At 40.4% G+C, this 24,398-nt stretch overlaps 1 protein-coding gene across 2 annotated transcripts in view; it reads right to left on the reverse strand.

Annotated features, from left to right (window-relative positions):
• Window positions 1–24,398, reverse strand: part of cntnap2a (contactin associated protein 2a) — a 307,312-nt gene that overhangs the window by 104,040 nt on the left and 178,874 nt on the right. For both annotated transcript variants that reach the window (XM_058623391.1, XM_058623402.1), the window contains 3 exons: window positions 21,006–21,155; window positions 6,867–7,029; window positions 1,764–1,870 (listed from right to left, as the gene is read on the reverse strand). In XM_058623391.1, coding sequence (XP_058479374.1) covers window positions 1,764–1,870; window positions 6,867–7,029; window positions 21,006–21,155 — 420 coding nt within the window. The remainder of the gene's footprint in view (window positions 1–1,763; window positions 1,871–6,866; window positions 7,030–21,005; window positions 21,156–24,398) is intronic.

The following is a 24,398-nucleotide window of genomic DNA, read 5'->3' on the forward strand; positions in this document are numbered from 1 at the left end:
TCATCTCTTTATTGCCTACGAACACATCCACCATTGGTGGTGCACAATAATGTTGACTTTAGGCTGAGGGCAGTGGCGCTGCAGTTAAAGCAATGATTTTACTGACAATACAAAAATGGAGTAGAAAGTGACATCATTAAGACAATAAATACCTCCTCAAGAAACCTATTTTTGTATATTTCTGATAACCAAGAATATATATTGTAATTGTAGTAGGTTTTGTGGGTTGTTTTCAAGTATTCAAGCATTGTGTCTAAATTTACTTTCTTATGTTTCTTCCTGCAGAAAGCTGTTTCAGGTGGTTGCCACTCTCTATTCAGCGTCTGTCAGGAAGTGCTGTCTTGTCCCTCACACTCTAGCAATCTATCTGACAACATATTGATGTTATGTTTGTGTTGATCTGCACAGAGACAGACAGAGACAGACGGGGGGAAAGAATTACACTTCAAAGACAAATGTGAGAGTGTGACTTGGACTGAAACTTTCCAGACGGTTCAATAGTGTTCATGAGTGTGAATTGACTTTGCTTGGTTTCAGCTTTTTATTTTTGCTTTTTAAGTTTTTCTTCATGTCCTTGTTCATCCTACTTCACAATATCCTTTGGTCATTCAGTGGCCATTTTACCCATTCAGGGCCATGAGCCATTCCTAGACAGGGTGAGGGACAGGGTTTGTAGTCTTTGACAAAAGTAATCCGACGACCTCAGTCCGCTGGACTCGGTACTATTGGGGACTGCACTTCAGTGAAACGAACTGAACCTTTTGAATAACGTATTTCCCTCCTCGCCTGAGGCAGCGCTGCATCAAAAATTACTGAAAGAGAAGACAAGACCACAAAGAGCAAAACATGGAGCTGCATCAAATCCTATCGGCCTTGTTTTTTTTAAATTTTGTTTTATGCAAACATACTACACATACGCTGGAACAATGAGCTTAGCCATTTCTCCCGGCCAATTGTCTAAACACGTATGTTTTGGTTGTTTACCCACAATGCCCTGCTTCCTGCGTTTGGTTCACTTGAAGCGGACCGAGACCTACGTTTTCAGGCGGATCAGAGTTTGCTTCTTTGGTGCGCATCAGAGTTCCGTTCCTCCCCAAACGAACCAGATTTTCTGAGCAAACAAACTAGGGTTCGATTAAGAGGTGCTGCTGTGAATGCACCCTTAGAGTCAGCGTGGATTGTAAGGTTTCCAGAATCGACCTGCAACTTCCCAGTCCCAATCCAGACACCCTGACCTCTACATGTTACAGCTCTTCCTCTAACCATTACAATACTCCGTTAACTGTTATTGACACAGAGAGACTTCTGGTCTTACAAAGCCATCTCATATTGTTTTCATCACATTTCTTCAGTTTTATTGTCAAAGCTTGTCCCTCTGCTGTACTATTTTCTGAGCAATACCTTCCTCTTCTCACATCACACACGCGCTCATTTTTAAATTGGTGACTTAAGGTTGAAAATACACAATATAGTTTAATGTTATCTCTCTGTCCCGGAACAATTGTTGGTGGCTCTTTCTTCCAATTCTCTTTTCCAAACTGTTCTTTATCTGCTAGTGCCGTTTGTGATTTACCTCTTCTCAAAAAACAACATCAGACACGCCTGGCCTTTGAGCACTTCAGTAGCTGGTCTGTCACACTACTGGGGTCGGTGGTGTTGAAAGGAAAAATGTTTAATCACATCAGGATGACCAAACAAGAAACCCACAAGGAAGAGAACACAGTGGTGGGTGAGTCAGGTGAGCAGAACTCTCCAGTACTTACACGTGTGACACGTGGCTCCATTGTAACCTGTACCATCACAGGTGCAGCTGAAACCGTCCCACGTCTGTTTACAGCGGCCTCCGTGTTCACAGTGATTAGGCATACACCTGGACAGAGGGAGAGAGTTTTTCCTGCTTTAAAAAGTATTCCCACAATGTCTATGTTGATATAAGCATAAAAGAGTCTCACACATGTAACCTTCTGCACCATCTATCTTTCCTTGGATTTTATTTACTGTATATTTTACATGTTGACTGACTGTGATGAAACCTCAATGAGGACGAGCCTCAAGCTAACGTAATAAGCACTTGTAATAAACACCTGAGGTGCGTAATGTACATAGTGAATATCACCCTCTATGGAGTAGATTGAGTCGGGGTGTCCTAAAACAACGCGTGAAAGAATGGAAATGATCATAAAGAAAGAAAATGGCTTGGAAGAAAAGGTTGTTGAATGTCATAACTGAGAGTCACAAGTTGAGATTTTATTGTAAAATATCAGTGATCATTCTCTAATGTCATGTCTAGGCTAGTGCTGATGTATAACAGTGAATGCACATGTTTCAATAAGCAATCAACAGCAACCATAAGAAAAACCCTTCACTTAGTTGTAATAGCAACATGGAGAGGCTCCCTCCATGGCTCCCACAATAAGAAAATGTCTGCCAATCAACAGCAACTAGAAGAAAAACCCTTCACTTAGTTGTAATAGCAACATGGAGAGGCTCCCTCCATGGCTCCCACAATAAGAAAATGTCTTGGGTGGAAAATTGTACCCAAAATTGGGACATAATGTAATCAAACTGGGAATATCAAGGACTGATCACAGAACACAGGTATTTTTTGAATGAGTCAGTGCAGCAAGATATAACATTACTGAACCCTGTGGCCAACAGGAAGCAGTTAAGCACTGCACATTCTCTGATTTCTGCTCTTAAATTGGGTAACAACAATGTTGATGAGAACAACACTATTGCACGTCTGCACATACTAAAACACAAGTGAAGTGTTCACAGATACAGATGGTTGCTATAATGCACAATTTTGTTTTCTTCGCCAAATAGTTACAATTCAGTATCCACATGGTGCCTCATTGTGAATACAGCTCGGAGCACATGCTGTAGCAGTTAAGACATCACTGTTTTTACTTGTTAAAATTTGAAAACCCATTGAAATACGAAATAAATCAAAGTTGTGTGGTTTGAACTGGCTGCAGGCCTAGCGGGGATGGATCCCGAGGCGCTGTGGTGTTGCAACAAGCACACAAAAAGTGATGATAAGAGGAAAAACCAGCTGGAAGAAAAACAAAAACTGACTATTAGGAGCTACAGGGGTCCTTTCAAATACTGAATCGTTTTTAAGGCATGCAGCGAGTCGGGCAGTTAAGCAGCACAAAGGCATTATGTCCTTCTTTAGAGGGAGACATGGTGATTGGTGAGTCATATGTACAGTAACTAAGTGACTGAACTGCAGGCTTGAAACACAGGATTTACTTACGCAAACAAAATATTCGGATTTCTAAAATGCACACACGTGCAACGCCAGTTTCTCTTTATCAATCACAACCAACTTGTATTGCAGAGCAGCTTTTGTGGACTTCAGGTAACGCCCGTACTTGACTATTAATATTCATTTAATAGAAAGTGACTAGAAAATCATGGCGAACACAGAGAGAAGAGGAAGTTCACATAATCAGGAATCAGGCAAGAAAGCTTTAGAAATGAGGCCCCTGATCTCTCCTGAGAGAGAAGTGGACACTGTTGAGTATGACTGTTCACACTTAACATGCAGTACATTGCATGTTGATTGGACAGGTGCTCTAGCTGGTCTGTTTGTGGTAGCAAAATTGACTGCACTAATGTCTCTGCTGTCAATGTGTTTGTATCTGTGTATCAGTGCAAGTGACAGGTAGACGGAGAGAGAGAGAGAGAGAGACAAAGAAAAATGTGAAGACATCAGACATGTAGAGGTGGTCTCTAATGTGTCCTAAAGGATGCACTGCATGTATGCATGCAAAGAAACACAGCCAGACAGACCACCTCCGGACTGGACAAGTGGTTTGTTCAGACCTGTACTCGGTGGTGTCCACATGTCATTGGAAAATTCAGCCTGAATGTTAATACATGGTCTTTAAAATGTTCCTGGCACTTTTATATTTGCTTTCAAACTGTATAATCAATGACTTGTAATCACAAGCTTGACTGAACCCACAAGGACCTAAAACTGTCAGGTCACTGAGGTAACAGTACTTCACATCATTTAAAAATATGTTCTAATTTAAAAACAAACAAATAAAAAAAAAACCTGTCATCCATTTCCTATTCAAACCATATGAATGTACAGCAAATACTGTACAATATAATATTTTTGTGATCCTTGTGTGTTACAATTTCGCACGGCATCAACAGACTATTAAACACATGTAAAATTGTATTTCGCATTCACAATGAGCCGTGATTGACAAGCACTGAAAATCGCAATATTATGCTCAGCAAGCTGTGAACACTAATGTTCACCAACAGTATTGTATGTCCTGGGCTTTGTATGAGACAAGAGCCAAATGTGATAAAAAGAGGGTGGTGCACATCTGGTATGTGTGTGTGTGTACGCTTTTATGTGCCACTGCCTGTGCTGCTGTGGTCCCATTACAGAATAACAGTGACATTGTGGGATAAAGAAATTTGCATGCACCAAGCTTTTCCCCTGTTTGTGTAAGCATGAAATTGTGTCTGTGGGGACGCGTGTGTGCGTGCGTGTGTGCGTTTTGCTTCTCCGCCTAAAGAGAATCCCACAGTAGAACGGCATTGATCAAAAAGAGGTCAGACAGGGCTATTGAGCTGCCTTCAAAGACATTCTGATTAGTTAGATGGTAACACTGTGCCCATTCATCTTTCCTGGCAGAACAGGGCCCACCTAAAGTACAGCGGGGCTCGCACATTTGAAGCAACAGAGCTGGGCAACACTGTGAGCATCGGGAATAGGTAAAGCTTGTGGCCATTAGGGTCTTCGTGAGAGTTTGTTCCAAAAATCTGACCAAAGTAACCTTGAAGTGAGCGACTATGCGCACTGAAAATGCAGCACAATCAGCAATAGTAATAATTTCATACCACAGTGGCAGTAAGAATGTGATATCTTCTGACTCTCGCACCAATCGTATAAATTCTGCCCCCATAACTTTGAAGCAGATATAATTCACATACCAGTTAGTGAACTGTCTGTAGTTTATACTGGGACTAGGACTATTACACACAAGGTCTCTAACATTAAGTCAAAGATCAATGAATCATGATGAGCATAAGCCAAGATAAGATCATTTATTAGTACCGCAGTGGGGAAATGTACGTTGTCATCGTGCAGCATATCATACAAATATGAAACACAATTTACACTACAGGTAAGAAGACAACTTCTGTGCATTGTCATGTACGTACATGTGATCACAGAGCTGCTTTATTTATGTAATTTGTCAGTAAATGTTGCGGTCATGTCATAGCCTACAGAAATAATCTGAAACCGGTTTGCATTTACGTCTGGATAACGGTGCTATGCTGAGACCAAACCTATTTTTATTTTCCATTTATCTGCACCAATGTTTGACACTAGAAACAGAAAAGTGGAGGTTTAATTGCTTTGAACCGCCATGATGCAGCAGCAAGTGGGGTGACATTTTGGCATTTGAGCCATGATTAAATCTTAAGGCTTTTTCTTCCACATTCATGGGGGGAAATGTGTTACTGGTACAAACAATGTGCATGTGCAAATATATTCTGAAGGAAAATCAATCGTTGGCTGGAGATTTAATTGCCAGCTGAATTATGTTTTCAAGGTTGGCTTTTAGAATGACACACCTGTGGTCAGGTTAAGGCACTGTATCAAGATACTTTTCCTTTTCAAAGGAAAAAAGAAAACAATTCAACTTCAAACTTCTCTTCACAATTTAAGTGCCTTTAAGACAGATACTCTGGGTAACATTAAGCATCTTTGATCAAACCACTGTATTAAAACACATATAAAAATAAGCAAAAAGAAAACTGTTGTGCCTTTTAAGATATAAAACACAAAATCAAGTTCAAAACAACATGAACCAATACTTTTGAGCAAGAAAAACTTGGGTTGTTGCATGTACAACGTTTTCAAAAGGGTCTATAGTGTGGACACGGTCCAACTAAATACTTCCTCGGAAGCAGATCTCCCGTAAATGAGGGTGACACTGATCATAAACAAGCAGTGGCAGCTGGTGTCTACTTCTCTGGGCAAGGAAATTGATGAAGGTAAGTGCTATTGACAAAGCTGATCTGAAAACAAATCGCTCACTGGAGGGAGAAAGTTGTTCCAATCAGTACAAGGTCAGCTCCTAATTGGAGCTTCCCAGTCTTGCTTCCCCTTAATGCGCCTTCCTTAAAGGTTACGATAATGCATATCTATCACTGGCCCTTTATTTAACATAAGTGCTGGAGGTTAAACCAGTCCACAAAGTTTAAACACTTTGCCACAGACACCAGACTCAATGTCAGGGAGCACTCAAAATGAAGCTCAAGGCTTGGCTGATTCTATATATGGCAGATCCATCCCAATGTGTTTGTCTCGTTCACGACAAGGAAATAAATTGAAATGTCAACAAGTTGTAATGAATTCTTTCAGTGAGCCAACATTGAGACATGCTGTGCAGTTCCAGCTCTGATGTACTTGGCAATGAACTAGACAAATGAGTGGCTTATTTCTGATGTTTGATGAGGATCATAGCGTTTTGCCAAGATGAAACCCACTCTTTACTTTCAGTTTACAATGAAATGCCATTGTGTGTGTTCACACCTCCTTTTACACTATGAATCCACCAAAACCATTTATATCCATTTATCAGTCTGACAAGCACACAAAAACCAGCCATACATAAACATTTTCATCAACCTGGAGTCATATATCTCAGAAAAAGAATTTAGACTCCAACTATAACTTTCTTGTTTACTGCATGACTCTTACAATTTGAAACCACTTGATTTATAGCGCTTATTGTTCGGCGCTTTGTAAATGATTCGAAAAGGTATTTTCATGCATGGGTGATGTTTGATTGATCGTGTGTGCATGCGGGAATTATCGTTCTTACCTGTCTATGATTGCACACATGTCCAGGCTAACATTCTCAAAAGCTCCCACGGTGCCTTTTTCCACCGCATGTAAATCAGCCGGTTGGTCATCCACCACAATTGCTTGCATGCAGCCTTGGAATGAGCGGCGGGAGGGCGGGAACAACGTCTGCAGAAAATACCCTGAAACAAAAAAGGATACATGTTTTTTTTAATTAAATATACTGTACACACTGGGGTTCAAAACAATGTGGCAGCACTTTCCCTGTAACGCCATAAATAAATTAAGACTTGTAAATTATTTAAACCTTTAACACCTAAGCCTCAAAATGTCCGCTTATTGTAACCATAAAAGGGCCAGAATATGCCCTGTGAGTAAGTGCTTTTGCCCACTTTTCCAGAACACTTTTATATAAACTTTTAATATCTGGCAGTTGTTTAAAATCAAATTCCATTTTTAAACTGTCAATAACATGTAGTAAATTGTGGAGTTTTTATTTCAATAAAAACACTGCAGTTGTACATGAATACAAGATTTTGCATTATAATTTGCAAAAACAGGCCAACAAAATGGAAACTATGTAACTCAGCAGTTGTTTTATCACCCGAAAGGGCGGTCTTCAGGGCATTTTTAGATAAAATGTGCTGCTCTCTGCTCCAGAGAGTTGCTGGCTTCCTGCATCTGTGTCATTGAAATTACTGTAATACCGTTGGCTTTGAAATGCAAGCTCTTAGTTTTTTTTACGCACAGTTACAGGTAATGTAAAGAGCGCCTGCCCAAACGTATCACAGACGATACACCCAGTGTTAAAGGGCTAAGTTTGTGGACACTACAACAGGATAAAATGAAAAGAGCAGCATAGTCCAGACTCAAACTCTATGGAATATAAAAAAGCTACCAATAAGTGCACCACATGTGAGGCGACATTGTTTGGACGTACGTTTACTTTAAGTTGTATAGAGAACAGGCTGAGTGATTGTTTTCAAGTTAAAAAAAAACAAAAGATGATCACTCCATGAAGTCACAGAGAGGTGGAGATGAATTAAACACGGAACAGAAAAAAATCGGGATGCACAACAGCTTAATGAAGTGAAAACTGTGTGTGTGTGGGAAGAAGAGAATAATGAGGCAGGATGGCTGCTTTTGATCCTTGATTTACATCACATCATGAAAAGACGTCCCTCTACAGAAGCAGACATCAAACTTAACAACAGCATCATCCTTGACATGGAACAACAGATTGCAGCGCTTGTCACTTTTTACAACTGAGAACCTTCATCGGTCCTCTCGTCCTCTTGGTTTTAGAGCTCATCCACAGGGCTCATTAGCCCTAATACGAGTGCTAAGGCTGCAGTAGATTAGAGGACATGTAGGTTTTACTATATACAATACCTTTATGGGATCCAGGAGTCAATGGCCCATCCAGAGGTAGCACTAGGCCTTGACTGAAATGGGGACAAGGCTAGGACAAAAGCGTGTGCATAGGGGGACTGTGAATGTGCATAATAACTCTTTTGCACAACATGTCCAGGGATACAGAGTAAGTGAGTGTGTATTCTATGTGCAACACTGTCTTATGCAGCACATGAGTGTGTTGTATTCAGGATGTCCTGGAGGATAAAGGGACGGGAGAGCCTGGAATTCAATCTTTCTCCCAACACACAGGTCACACGTAAAACACCGCTGCTCAATGACATCTTCATCATCGTGATGTTATAAGCTGTCACACTCTCTATCATACGCATCAGCCTCAAGGCCAAAGCATCAGAGGCTTATTATAGAGGCCATGTGCACTGTATGCACGTTGTATTTGTTACCTTTGTGCCCTTCTCTGGCATCAACACTCTGACCTTGTCAGGACCAGTTGTCCTCATGGAGAACAATACCTGGTCCTATTGACGCAGAAACTCATTTTTGTGGAACTGGTTAAATTGAGAGCTGTGATTTTAATTGTGGTTAGGTTAGTTTCATTATTGGTCCAGTAGATCGCGACAAGTGGCAATGGCTGCAGTGTAATCTTGCGAGCCAACCGTCATTCTGAGTTTGCATCCGCGCACCCATACAAAACGGCGTATGGACGGTAATATTTGACACCAGTATTGGGAGAAAGCCAGATTGTCCCGACCAACATTACAGTAAGGGTAATGTGTATGTGTGAGGGAAGAGCGAGAGTGAGTAAGCGGACTTTACGGGTGTCAGCGAACACATCACAGCTGAGCAGAAACGTCGCTGCGAGAGAGATGTGCTGTTCCGACAATACAGCGACGCAGTGTCCCCCACCAGTCTTGTAACTAAACCTACACCCTTGGTACTGTTGTCAGAGGCTTACAATAACAATCCGAGCCATTTATTGGTGAAAAATAAGCACTTGTTTTACTCAGCATGCCGATTGCCCCGTAAGATTACACTGCAGCAATTGATGCCTGTTGTTGCTGCTGCCCAAGGCGACCTACTGGACCAATTATGAAACATTTTGTAAGTAGTATTCACATACACACCCACATTTATATACAAACATAGGTCCCAGGGCGAAAAATATTAGGATTAGGCATCAACTGGTTATGGTTAAGGTTAGGGATAATGATTTGTTTAGGCTGTCAAAATGAATGGAAGTCAGTGCAGTGTCCTAAGAAGAATAGCTGTGCCCTGTGTGCATGTGTGTGCGTGGTGTGGGGGGTGGGGATGTTAAACCCTGAATTAATCCCCACAGTGTTATTACCAGCAAGGAAAGCAGCAGGAAAAGTAAGAAAGTGCCTGTTCATATCTTCCACTTTCACTTTGGACTCCGAAAGTTTCTCCTGTCATCCTTGCCATCTGTCTCTTTTCCTGCCACACCTGTCTGCTGTCTTTCCAGAGGAACGGAAGAACGGCGGACACAGAAAGGAAGAGAGGTTGAGACGGAAAGGGAGACAGAGGATGGGAAACAGAGCAGACTGGTTGGCAGCACTTTTGTGTCCTCGAGATTGCATATGAATACAAAGGAAACGCAGTCTTCCTGACAGTTTGGCAGAACAAATAGAGAGAGGCATGGAATGAGGGATGTACTAGATATTGCTATGTTTACTTGTTGGGTGTCACCCGTTTCAATTTTATTTCATACGCTTGTTTTATTATGAGAATCTTTTTTGCAACAGGTACCAAAACTTCTTTTGGCTTTATCTATAAATAAATAATAATCATTATATGAAACTCACATTTGACTTCAGAAACATGGACAACAATATCATTGCAAAACTTAAAAGTTAATAATGGATGGATGTAATCCCCAACCACTATCGGCAATTTACTGTTTGAGTGTAGCTTTTAAAAAACACTTGACACGATGTTCATGTTGGCATTATACTAAAGTAATTTTAATTTTAGATTTGCATATTAACGTGCTCCATAAGTGCTGTAAAAATGTAACCAGACAGTAGTCAGGCGATAAATTCACCCCTTTGTCACTCAGAAGCTGTGACTGTAATTGACCAATGTTAGTATGCTGTTATTATTTTGTCTTCCTCTTCCCCGTCAACAAATCTTAAGGCCAATTTTCTTCTGTGCCTCTCAAAAATGTATCATTGTATTATTCATAAAGCTGCATTGCAGCTGCAGTGACAAATAGAGAAAGATACAGAACAAGATTAATGAGGTGGAATCCAACCGAACAAACACTTGGTAAACAAGGCACAGATGTAGCCATGCATCTGTAAATCCTGAAGCTATCACAGCTTAAAGCCAAGTTAAGAAGGCCTGAAAAAAGATTCCTGATGGTCTGGGGGTTTAATTTGTAGTATAAACAAAACGTCCGCCTTGTATAACAAGGATTATGAACAGCAGCAGAAATCACTCGCAGTCTTGCTTTCTGTTGCCCAAGGAACTTCTCTTACAATTCACACACACAATTTCACAAGCCAGCACCAGCTCTCTCCTTCCTAAACACATCAGACATGCACGGCTGGCTCTTAGGCTGCACAACACTTGTTTCCACACCCCGACACATTTAGGGGGGTACATCTGCTCTGATCTCCAGAAGTCTGGAAATCAGCCAAAATGCTTGGGGTAAAAAAATAAGCTAAATATTCAGGATTCAAATTCAGAGGAGACAAAAAGTATGTAGATTCTTGCACATTCAAATTCACATAAGTGTACATTTACTGACCACCTGCTGCTATTTCTCCATGAGCTATGTTCCTTAAAGAGGATATATCATGCAAAAAGCGCTGCTATGTCTATTCCTCTTTCCTCTTGCTCCATAATTCAATAAGTGTGTGTGACAATGAAGAAAAATGGATAGATCATGCACCCCCTTTTACATTTACAGTGACCACTTGTTGAAAAGTTGCTGAACTTTCCTGGCTGTTCACTATGTTTTATGTCCCCGCCATCCAAGGAAGTAAAGCCACATTGGATTGAAATATCCCCAAAACAACATCAAGACCTGACTGCCACAGACTGCCAAACCCATAACAGGGTTCACTGAACCAAAGTTCAAAGATGGATTGATACTGAGCCAACTCCCAGCATGGAATCCTTAGATTTTGCTGCAAAGATGAGCTATGAGACTTGGAGGTGAGCACAGGTTTCAAGCACATGGTAAAATCTGAGCCTGGTAATTATCAGTGGGTCTGTTTTGGTGTAACATGTCATACAACAATCAGAGAGCCATCTCTGATTCCCTTTAAAATGCCTTGTGCACTTGCACCTTGTCGAATTGCTACGGCAAGGGCATTACTTGTCACATAGGAGGACAGAATGCTGTTATGCAGAGTAAACAGGAGATTGGTCTGTGCAACAGGCAGAGTGCACAAATACCCACAGGTACACATATTCCTGTCTTGTGAATGTTTGCTTAAAATAAAATATAATAAATAGTTGGATCCTTAAATAAATGTTTGAACATAAAAATGAGCAATGGTCTCTGTAAAAGAAACAGAAGAGTACTGAAATATCCCCCCAACAGGATCTTATGAAAGTCATTCAAAGGGAACATAGCATGTATGGATGTCAGAGATTACTGCACATGTCAAAAATGATTTGTGACATCCATGGTAGATGAGTGTGCAGTGTAGGCACACAAATTCACACATAAGTACCCATGCTCTCACAAAGCCAGCATTGGCTGTTCTCTGATAAATGTGGGCATCGAGACTCGCATGACGAATGCGCCAAAGACGCCAAAAATGCAGACACATGGCCAAAGCATGTTCTATACTGTACATATCAAAAGTACCACTGATATTCTCTGAGTATTATCCAATACTACATGTGTTAAAGACTTGTTTACATTGCAGTTTGTGAAAAATGTGCATAGGGAAGTGAGCAGATAAAAAAAAACTAAAATGGAGTTTCATCAGCAATGCAGGGAATTTGTCAGTTGCTGTTTCCAGACACACCATTCAAAGTTGCATCCTCCTACCAAAGCTCAGTGAAATGAGCAAGTGATGTTAGTGAGAACACGGCAATGAATCAAAGGCATAAAAAGTTGTCTTCGGATACATTCACGGCAGTCTCATTCTTTATCACACCCTCACACAACACTGCGGCAAGGTGCTTGTTTTTGTGTGAATGAAGCTGAAGTGCACTTTCTTCCTGTCCACTGTGGCTTCTACTTTATGGCTGTGTGTGTGTGAAGCTCAGGTCCACCTCAGGACAGTAATTTATTTACGCAAAAAAATTAAAATATAGACAGAAAAAAAAGAAACAATGAGCTACGAGATGATGTTCAGCAACTCAGAAAAGTGCAATGCAAATAATGGAAAATATCAAATGAACAAACACCAGCATGCTTTGGTAGAACCCCACATTATTAACAACTTTCAGACCCTGTTCCTGCAGAAAAATAGCAGGACTTTGGTGACTTGTGTGTGCATGTGTGTGTTTTTGTCATTGTCCATCTGTCTTCCCTCTTGAGAAATTCAATTTGTGGATGTCTCATGTCAGTCACTTACTAATTTCTCAAAGCGCAGCGCCAGGAGTGAGAAACTACTCCCCGTAAAATAGGCTTTGGGTTCAGGAGACTGCTTCTAAAAGCAGACGCTCAAAGGATGGAGGGGTGGAGATGAGGGAGAGATGATGGGAGCCAAAGAAGGAAGGGGTCGATTCAGTTAAAGAGGATAAGAGGGATGAGAGGGGAGGATGAGAGCCAAAAAAAGGATGGAACATACACTGAGAAATTGGAGAGAACTGGAGAAAGAAAACAGAGAAGGGGATAGAATTGAGAAAGAGGGCAGAGTTGATGACAGAGGAGATGACAGAGGCTCAAAACCATAGTCTTCTCTTTCCACTGACATCCATAATATCCTGTAACTCTGCAGCCTTGGATTTAGGCCGTGCCACATGCATTTTAATGCCACAGACTCAGGAACGACAGGACATTCATTCACCCATTCATCGTCTACCGCTTTGTCCTCCACATGAGGGTCACAGGGCTGCTGGTGCCAATCCAAGCCGACATAATGCGAAAGGCAGGGTACACCCTGGACAGGTCGCCAGTCCATTGCAGGGCCAAACTAGAGACAAACAACCATTCACTCACACACAATTTAGAGCCAGGGTTCTCAAACTGTGGTGCATGTACCACCAGTGTTATGCAAGCTTCCTCTGGTGGTACTTGGAGTACCAGAAATACTATCATGTACTGTGTATACCAGGGTATGTGAAATGAAATAATAACAATTACTGTCACCTTATGTATTGCTCAATCTTAATGTAATTTTGTTATGTAAGCGTCTGAAGTATATGTGATGAAGAGGAGGATGATGAGAGAACAAATTTTCTTACTTTGAATAAATCTGTCTCCTGTGAACAGTCCGTAGCTGACTTTGCTCGGCCTATATACACTACTGTATTTTAACTATAAATTTACTATAAATTCACAAACGCACACATACCAATTCTTTAATGTTAAATAATGTGAAATAGATGGTACACTCTGAAGTGCAAAGAAGCAAAGAAGCATGGAGTCAAGATACAGCGACGCTATTTCCCGAAATAGAAGGCACGGCCTCACTGGTGAAAGTGGGTAAGATAGTAATTACATGCGATGCTTGGACATCTGTTGCCACCGAATCTTACGTCACTAACTGCACACTTTATCACCGAAGACTGGAGGCTAATGTCACATGTGCTCCAAACAAGAACATTGAATGAGAGCCACACAGGTGCAAATGGGGCTGAGCTGTTAAACATATTGCACATAAAAGCAAGACTCTGTTTACATTTTGTCTTAAATATGTGATTTAGCCGAGGTTGCTGCTACCTTTGGTTCCTTACAATGCAGTTGTAACTTCCCAGTTTACATATATTTCAGCTTGTTTAATAAAAGATTATGGAAATGAATTAAAATTTTGCTTCTCATTTCAAATGCACTGTTAAAAATAGCAGTGGGTAAGTGGTGATCACACAGTGAGACAAAGACTTTCAAAGATGCATTAATGCGGCGATAATCGTCCTATAATTGAATCCGAAGGCGCCTACAGATTCCCACCCCAAAACCGTACACAGAGAAAACCCATACGCATAGAGAGAACATGCAAACCCCACACAGAGAGGCTCAGACCGGGACACAAACCAGCAACCTTCTTGCTGTGTAGTCCAGGACAGTTACATCTAAATTTACATACTCACCATCCTCCTTGACAGATTAACATCTATTGTTATCTCTGACACACCCCTGTCTGGTTTAAATCTTATCGCTCTGGCCACACTCAGTTCATTCAGTTGAAAACTTCCACATCCCAACCACCTCCCCTCTCCTCTGGTGTTCCCCAAGGCTCTGTGCTCGGCCCCATCCTGTTTTGCATTTTACACTTTCAAATCCCATCAGAAAACCCACCTTTTTAAACAGTCCCTCTAACTCTCATTGTTCACCCTCTGCATTTCCCTACTACAGATTTGTTTTATTGTTGAAGTGTTCTTTTACACTATATTCTTTTACATTTAATTGTAAGGTGACATTGAGTGTCATGAAAGGTGCCTCTAAATAAAACAAAATGTATTATCATTGTTGTTATTATCATAATTTCATCATGACTGTAGTCAAGTAACAAATCTTTTTTTCCTCTGCAATAAAATTTGTTTTAAAATTGTTACCCGACAACTGACAAAAACATAGGCTCGGTTACCGACCTCAGTGTGTTTGCTGGTAATTAATGAATTACTTTTATATGAATGAGTATCCATTTTAAATCAATTCATACCAAAATCTAACACTTGACAGAGTACATCATGGTAACGGCAATAACAGACTAGCACACCAGAGAGTGGTCACACCTGCGGTTAAACTTTTCAGGCAAGAAAACGTAATAGCTGCAGGAACAACTAACTCTTTGGGAATAGCACTTGAGCTGCATAACGTCCCACCATAGTCATCAAAATACATCGAACATAACCACTTATGCAAATGAGGCAATTCATTAAGGTAATTAAAACATTGATTAGCATTTTCCGGCATACTTGTCTTAATATTACACATCAATGATATTAATATTAATGCCATCTAAGAGGAGCTCTATTATGTTTGAAAAAAATCGCCGTCCTTCATTAAAAAAGAATATTTATGTATTCAAGAACTCAAATCCAGCCAATGCTGTATGGATGGATCAGGAGCTTAAGCACTGCTTCACTTGTTTTCCTCACACTAATCTCTCAACACAGTCATGATCATCAAAGTTTGTAGGACAAAGGGAGAATCGCTGACTTGTCCTTATTTTTGTTTTGAGGAAGACAGTGTGAGACCATTAACCCCCTTCTCTCTGCCTCTCTCCTTCTCTCTAATTGTTGTCTATATTTCACATTTAATGGGGATAAAAACAGCTGTTTTGGGGGACAATAAAAGTAAGCATGTCCCACTAGTGCTATTCTGTCCACTTTAAAAGTAAGATCACTGCTGTGTTACCCCTCGTGCACTCACTCACTTTCTGTTTGATTAAAAACAGACAGATAATTATAACAAATAATGCCCTTGTGTCTCAGTGTGTGTGTGGGTAGGTGAAGGCAAAGTGTTTGGTTGAAAGCTATAATAAAAAAACAACAACACAGTTATACCACAGCTTTCTCAATCTAATCACATCATAATTTAGGTTTGAACTTTCAAATTTCAATTATGATATGATCAGACTTTGTATAAACATTCTCTCTTTATATCCCTGCATATGTTTGGCAGTCAAGCTTCACTGTGGTCCTAATTAGTCCTAATTTTGTTTAATGTGGCAATTGGCCATGCTTAATAAACACTAAGCCACTGAGGGAAAAACTTTAAATGAAGGATATAGAATGAGACAGATAGTCAAACCCTGGTAGCTCTCTGTCCCTAGCAGAGCAAACACTTAAGGCTGGAATAACCGACGACAGGAAAGGGAGGCAGAAATGACAGCTGTGACAGTGGTGGATGGATAGACGGCAGGGTGGACACCCCGAAAACATAATGCCTCCAGTCACGCGCTGTCATGGAGGCATAAAACAAAAAAGCCAGAGCAGATTGTTGCCTTAAAGCCTCACACGATCAGTGGATGATGTGTGACCTGGGTGACTGAACCCACTCTCAGCAATTACGGAGCCTCATCCTTACATAAAATAATATGGACGAGTCTGTCCATGATACTGCACTGTTCCTGCTAATTGTGGCACGTTGACAGAAAAAGCCTTGGTGACACACCAAAAGCGCTGATGGAATACTGTTCCAGAGCTTTAGGACAGCTTAATGTGCTTGGCCTCTCTGACTCATCAAGCTAAGCGATCAGAGGGAGCGACTGAGGGCAAACCACAGAGCAAACTAGCCTTTGTACACTCACTATATTATTCAGTTACCTGTGTGCTGTACGGAAATCAGGTTCAGGTATTTTGAATAAATGCTGTTGATAAACACTGATCTTGTGAGGATCAGTAGTGCTCACCTGGTCTTAATGAGGTATAACCTCATATCTGAGGAGCTGGTTAAGTTTAGGCATAATTCTTTGCTCAGGCTGTATAAATGGCTGTATAAATGAATGGGAATGCAGTGTGCTAACAAGAATGTGCAGACCTGTGTGGGTTCCTCTTCACACACACTGTTCACACTTCGAGACTCCATTGTAAAACTGTATGAAAGGGGAAGCCTTGAAACTAAAGAAAAACCAAGTCAAGTGTCTTGAATAGCAGAGGTACAGGGCTTATTTTGACTCCAGACTAAATACTGAACCTCTTCTCGCCATTGAACGAAGCGATTTCAAAAATGTCTTCCAAAAAACGTCTCCCGGAGAAAGTGAAGAGGTGGCCTTAAAACCACCTGCCACGCTGTAATAATCAGCAGTTTTGACTCCCATGCAGACTTCAAAACCCATGTTTTAGGCTCACTCATTATGTCATGTAAAATGAACGGATAAAAGCACAGTCACACTTGCTGCCCATTCATGCCAAACGCTGTCACTGTCAGAGGTGGGGAAAAAGGAGCATAGCTGTATGTCTCTGCAAGTGCATGACTTTGTGAGTGTTTCTGTGTGATGAGAAATTATGCATATGAAAACAAAGATTTGTTTCTCAGTAGGAGACAAACACAATATCTCTGTCTATATACAAATAAAAATACATACAAATGTGTGAATTGTTTATGTTCAGAGAGCTGTAATCCCGGTGGCGACATTCAGGTAGTGCCTCTGTGATTTTATGTCCCATTGTCACAGCACAGTGTAACACATGTAGTGCAACTACTTTAAGAGTAACTGCATTGTGCTTGCAGAAAGTGGGAGGAGAGAGAGAGAGAGAGACAGAGACAGTAAACCTGGCAACATTGAGCAGAGATATGGGCAATAACGTAATGTTATGTACAGCCTGAGCTAGAGTTATCATTTTAAATATCATGTGAAGGTCTGAGCACGTCTATTGTACCAATATAAAAAAACAAAATGTGTCAATTTGTACTGGACACATCAAAGGCAAAAAGGTATCATAAGGTTTTGTGGATTCAAAAATGTTCGGCCACGGCAACCATCGGAAGTTTGGCAAATTTCAACCATTTGCCACGAAACAGGAAGTGCCCTCTCACTTTGCCATACATTGCCTCGAAACCTCATACGTGACACAAGAGAACGACCCTGAACACGTCTACATGATTGTTTGTTTACATGACGACTTTTTAGGTGCTTAACTTATAAAACTGAGGAATAATTAATTTAATTTGTTAATAATCTTTCATAATGTTCAATCTTTACAACTGTAAATATTGAAATGAATCTTGACAAATCCCAATTGCAACCATAGTGGTGTTACATTAGGTATCAGAGCAGAATATCCTTTAATGCGACGCCCGTTCTTCACATGGACAAAAATAAAACCAAGCATACTTGTGGGTGATTGCCGCGGGTTAAGGTTTTATAGACAAAATCCAACAACCAATTTGTGTGTTTTGCCATCTCGTGGAGCCGTCATTACTGGGGCGGTAGGTAGCAGTGAGTCACTGCCTGCTGCTGCAGTGACAGTGGCATGGAGAGTTGGTTTCACTCTCACAGTGGTGCCTCGCCATTTACTGATAGAGAAACATTATGAATTGCGATCATAATGTTATTGGAATCTTAATCGATAGTTACACCATTGTGACAGTAGACAGGAAAAAAAATGCTTCAACATGTTTTTCCTTCAACGCCACCACATTTGAAGTAATAATGTGCCGTGTAACATGACTGTAACACACTGGACTGGGATCATAAGCTGATAAGAGAGCAGATACATGAATTAAAAAGGGCAAACATGTAGGTCGTCTGCACGCTCACAGAATCTGTATAAAGAACACACAAAAACTCTTCATAAAGGCTTGTGCATTTTGGAGAAAGTTTAATTTTATCACTACTGGAGCAGCCAGTAGTGTTATAAGCAAAGCTAAATTAGTAACTGTTCACGGACCAAAAGCTGACAAAAGCTGTACATTCTTAAGAGAGCTTGCATTGACTTTTTCACACCACCTTGATGTTTTATAATTGAGTTTACACTATCAAAGCCCTTTAAAGCTGTTCTGCTTTGGAGATATATTAATTTTTTTCTACTCGGGTAATCAAGGCATATGATTGAGGAGTTTGACGCACATCATTAAAGCTTTTTAAAACATTTTCTTCTATTTTGTACGTTTATTATCAGAACTACTATAGTTTAAGTAGTAGAAGAGTAGAGCAAGACGTGACAGGCAGCACAAAAACCACGAATGCCATATCAGGAGTGGGCGTGGGGGGCGCTTGCAGCTCTGCTCGTATTAAAGTCAGTTTCTTCCCCATCTTCAAAAGGTAGAGACATTATAGCATTAGAGAGATCATCTCATCTCAGCCACTATTGATTCCTGGCTCAGCGTAAACAAAATCAATAAATCACCAATTGGATCAAAACGGAAGCTAGAGAGTGGAGGAGAGGAGAGAATGAGAAAACCAAGGAGACGGGGGGGAAAGTCGTGGACAGATGGATGACAACATACAGTATGCAATATTTGTATTCAACCAAAAAATAAAAATACTTCATCTGTGAAATCCAATTAATACACCAAAGCTTCACAAACTTGGATTCCATAAATAAAAAAGTATGTAAGAATACAAGTCATAATGGGCTTCAAGGGATTTCAGGCAACAACAGTGAGAAGTAAATTAAGATAGACAGCAGAATAAAACTATTTGGATGTGCGGGTGTTTGTGGTGCTCTGATCCTTATTGACTAGCTGAGGGAAATAGTTTGATGGAAGAGATTGTCCTCAGATGGAGAGAGGGAGAGGGACAGAGGCCTGATGGAGATATCAGAGCCTGGACTATTTCTCTTAGTTACTGTAATGTTGTAGGTGCCCACACACCCTGCACACACACAGGCTCACTGAGCTCTACTTTTAAGGACCATCTTTGACCTGTGTATTTGGACAGCCTAGGGTTAATGTCTAACCCTAACCGTAATGTACATTTTAGGCCTAAACTTAACCAGTCTCCTCAGAAATTAGGTTCTGCCTCATTAGGACATGTTTTTTTTGGTTCCCACAAGGACTACTGTTCCTAACAAGGTCATGTATATGCCAAAAAAGCTCCCTAAAGAGGGAACAAATACAAGAACACACACTTATATATGGACCATCTTTCAACAGATGGACAGTGGTGTCTGGCATCATTAACCAGGCAGCTTCCAAATTCAGATACATGGTGGTTGCTGCATGTGTGAAGTGAGTGTATTGCTAGTGTTTGTGTCAGAACAATGGAGTTTTTTTCTACTGCTGGCAACAGCTCTTAACAAACAAAGGAACAAAGGTTGATGTTAAACTTTCAATGTTGCTGTAATATTGGTATGTGAACAGCTGTTAACACTATCACTGGATTATTACACATCTCAGTTAAATCATGGACACGAGGCAATCATTTCTTCATCATTAAACTAAGTTTCAATATTTTGTGTCAAATTATTTCTTTTTGTAAGAAGCTAGAAAATGAGCAGATTCATCTGCATGAATCTGTCTGGGGTTTGCCTCACAATAATATCTGGCTCACATAACATCTCTTTCATAGCTGATAAAATGCAGCTCCTTTTAAATTTGCATTTATTTTAGTCTCTTTACCTGATTTTCAGTGATTAATCTATTTTATTATGCGTTTATAAAAAAAACTTTTTTATTTTTACTAGACACCCAAGACTGACTAACTGTCTGTCTGTCTGTCTGTCTGTCTACAGTCAAAGGTTTGGAGACACCTTCTTATTCAATGGTTAACACTGAATGGTTAATAGTAAAGACATCCAAACTATGAAGGAACACATATGGAATTATGTAGTAAACAAAAAATTGTTAAACGAGAATGTTTTATCTTTTTGATTCTTCAAAGTAGCCAACTTTGCACGGATGACAGCTCTGCACACTCATGGCGTTCTCTCAATCAGCTTCTCGAGGTAGTCACATGGAATGGTTTTCCAACAGAGGAAAGACTCCCCAAAGGTTGCCAAAAAGTTTGAGACCATCAGTAATGCAGAAGTAGAGGGTATATACAGTGAATAACCCTATTTGACTACTGTTCTAATCCATGTTATGACAAGAACCACTCAACTAAGGAAAGAGAAACGACAGTCCATCATTACTTGAAGATATGAAGGTTAATCAATCTGGAAACAGTACTTTGAATGTATCAAGTGAAAGAAAAGCGCTATGACGGCTCTCATGAGGCGAAAAAAATAAAGGGTTTGGTATTGACTGTACCTCCCAAGTGATAGGTTCCTCCTGTGGTGATGGTGAGTGGTGAGTTGGAGCGAACCGCAGAACCCTCGTCGCCATCTAGCGTCAACATGGCAAAGTTCTCCTTGGCGACCAAGCGTATCGCATGCCACTGGCCATCGTTTAAGCCAGAACCTGGAGTTTGGGGATGAGAATGTACAAATGAATTGGTGATTAACTGCAAAAATATGCATTTACATCCATGTCTACTGACAACACAGTGTTGTTTTCTTTCATTTCTGGGTGTCCTTTATATTGATGACGATGTGTCGACTGTAGCAGCTGACTTTGCTTGTGCCTGTGTAAAAATTCAAGTCCGGAATCTTTAACAACAGAGTTCATTTGTTACACAGAAACATTGAATATCAAGAGGACTGACTCAGATTAAGGGAAAGAGGACTGAATGATTCATCAAAGGTCATCAAAACTAGGACAAACTGTCTGATGTATAGCTTCCTCTCACTGTTCACTCTTTACTTTGTAAGACAGCTGTTTATTTCCCTTTTCCCTGTACATTAGCACTCCTTTGCTTTGTTTTTCATGTCTGTGCTTGTTCTTTCTTTTGACTGCATGTCATGTGCCTGCTGACTGGAGATTCATATAGAGTTAAAGCATTAGCTAAGGATCGTCCCCCACCTCTGCCACACTTTTTTGTATTCACATAACTTACTAAAGATAATCTCATATATGTAAACCAATGCATCCTAAATCGTATTCACGATTCTTCTGTTCTCCCCATCTTAGGCAAGAGCAGCTTACAGTCTCAAGGCTCCTGCGTCTCAACTCCATTAACTCTGGAACCTTCTTTGCATCAAGTACGAAGAGAAGCGGAGTGCACAAGAGCGTGCGCGCGAGTGCTTTCTGTCTGTGTTCAAGTCTGAAATGTGGTGCGATGTCTGCATGTGTCTGTGTACTCTGCATGTATGTGTGTGTTTGTGCATATGAGTTTTGTGTTCTCCTTTTCTTTCTCTCCAGTAGCTGTGCTCCATTAAATGTGAGTGATGTATTGGAATGGGACATTACTACTGGAGCCGAGAGAGCAGCCAGCTCACTCTCATCACCCTCTCCTCTATACATCACCTCTTCCTGACACCACTCTCATCCTTCCCTCCCTGCCTCTCTCTGTCCCTGATTCTTTCTTTAATCTCCCCGTCTTTATTTCCTTTCCTGTATTTCTGCATTTTACTGTCCCTCCTTGTTTTGCCCTCTTCATTCTCTTCTCCTCTTGTGGCCATCTGCCGCAGTGACAGTCTTTTTTCAATTCGGTTCAGCTCACTGCTTCACTGACTCTGATACATTGACAGAAGGGACACGGCAGTCAAGTTCAAGGCATGGACACGTGAAAGTCGGTTTTGATCAGAGCACATATGTGTGTACAACTCAATAAATTCTATACATGCCTTAATGTGTTGTGTGTCAAAAAGTCTGTGTAAGTTTAACACAAGGATCTGTCTGTGTATTTGCCGCGTGTGTGTGGCAGATTCCACTCCGCTTTCTTCAAGGCACAATTTTATGGTGTTTATTTCCTCCCAGAATGCATTTGGAGAGTCTGCCTTTCATGTTAGCAGGGAGTCTACATCAATTAATCGCTATCAGCGGGGTGATTATGTGCATGTTTCTGTGAGCGTATGAGTGTGCTCAACCAAGATGGCCACCTGCTGAGGGGTATGACCGCTATGGCCTTGTTCTCTGCCACGCTGGTTAATTATGCGCACACCAACACACAAACACACACAACATCATTGTTAAGTGAGGACACTTGACATAACACGCTCCCTGACAATCCTAATTCAAAACTGGAGCCTAAAACTAAGTCCCAACACTCAAAGACACATTTGAATTAGTGAGGATAGTCTAAAAATATCCACTCAAAGCATAAACATTCTCACCGTGAAGGTTCCCAGCCCACTTTTTTCCACCCCACAAACTCTGTCAGAGACTAATATACAATCACATAAAGGAATTACACAAGAAAATAAGACGATGCATCTTCTTTTGACTGGATGACCTCAAAGAATCCTGTTCAGGTGGAAAGAGGCCTTGGCGTGCTCCTTCACTGACAATCACGCTTCTGATTATATATTGGTTTGATGTAATCACTATCATGCTCTCCACTCCACCCCATCCCTCTCCATAACCTCTTGAATGTAATGAGAAATATACTCCTGGAACCTTTTGTTCCCTCATCTGTTTTACATCACCTGCAATAGCTTTGAATGATGAGCTTATTAGTCGTAGCACTTGCTGAAACACAAATATAAAGGGGGCCGTGTCTCTCATTTCTTTCTGACGCACGACCTAAAGACACGCATGCTGAAAACGTACACATGCCGTCTGTTATGTCCGCCTCAGATAAAACAGATAATGAAGGAGGGTAAAAAAAGAAGAAAGATAATTGTTTAGATTTGATGAGATCAGGCTGTTTCTTAGCTTGCCAGATGGTGATCTTTATTTACATAGTGCAGCCTACACTGAATATCTGCGAGAAGTCAAACAGTGTCAAATAACCCATAAAAATAACTGCAAAGTTGAAGATGCATGCGTTCAACTTTGCTTGATATAGAAATATTGAAACAATATCATTGAAGAATTTCAGAGTCTCATTTGACCCAGATATTCTTAGGTACGTTTAAATTTTCTTTATCTGTCGACCAAAACAACTTTTCAGGCTACATAAATCATCTCTCACATGAATTACAAATGCGTTATTTAAAAACACTTAATAGTAATCATATATATTATAAAACATTGTCTCAGTCCATCTTGTAAATATGGTTGGGGGCAGATTTCTTGTGCTTACTCTGTTCAAGAGAGTCATCCTTGACCACTCTTTTTAAAGTATGCGTGAATAAAATAATAATTCCCTTTCATTTTATATTTAAGTTTCCGGCCAGGAGAGGTTACATAGTACAGGGTTCTTTGCTTCTTGTATTTACATGTCTGGGACATGGACTAAAGGATAGAACAGACACACTGGCCAAGGAGAAGGGGCCACTATAGAAAGTACCTGATATGAGCTGAGATCTGATACGCATGATGATCCCTGTAAGATTAATCATCTGGTCTTGAGAAAGAAAATGCAGGGAGCAAATAAACAAAGGAGTTGGCTTGATGTAAGGATGGTATTATTGTGAAATTTGCTAATATTTGCCAATTAAATTCCAAAATGTTAAGGCATTTTTGCTGCCCAAAATAAGAATACTGTAGATATAAAAATGGTTTAATGTAAATTGATTTAACTGTGATGCAGTCAATGGGAGGGAAAAAAAATATTGTCATTTCTTTAATATTTAAAAATAGCTACCCCAGTTTCATTTTCCCCCTTTGTGAGAATAAACAACTAATATCAGACACTAGGAGGTAGAAATATTCAATAAA

The sequence above is a fragment of the Solea solea genome, chromosome 1 (assembly GCF_958295425.1).
Source record: "Solea solea chromosome 1, fSolSol10.1, whole genome shotgun sequence".
Classification (NCBI taxonomy): domain Eukaryota; kingdom Metazoa; phylum Chordata; class Actinopteri; order Pleuronectiformes; family Soleidae; genus Solea; species Solea solea.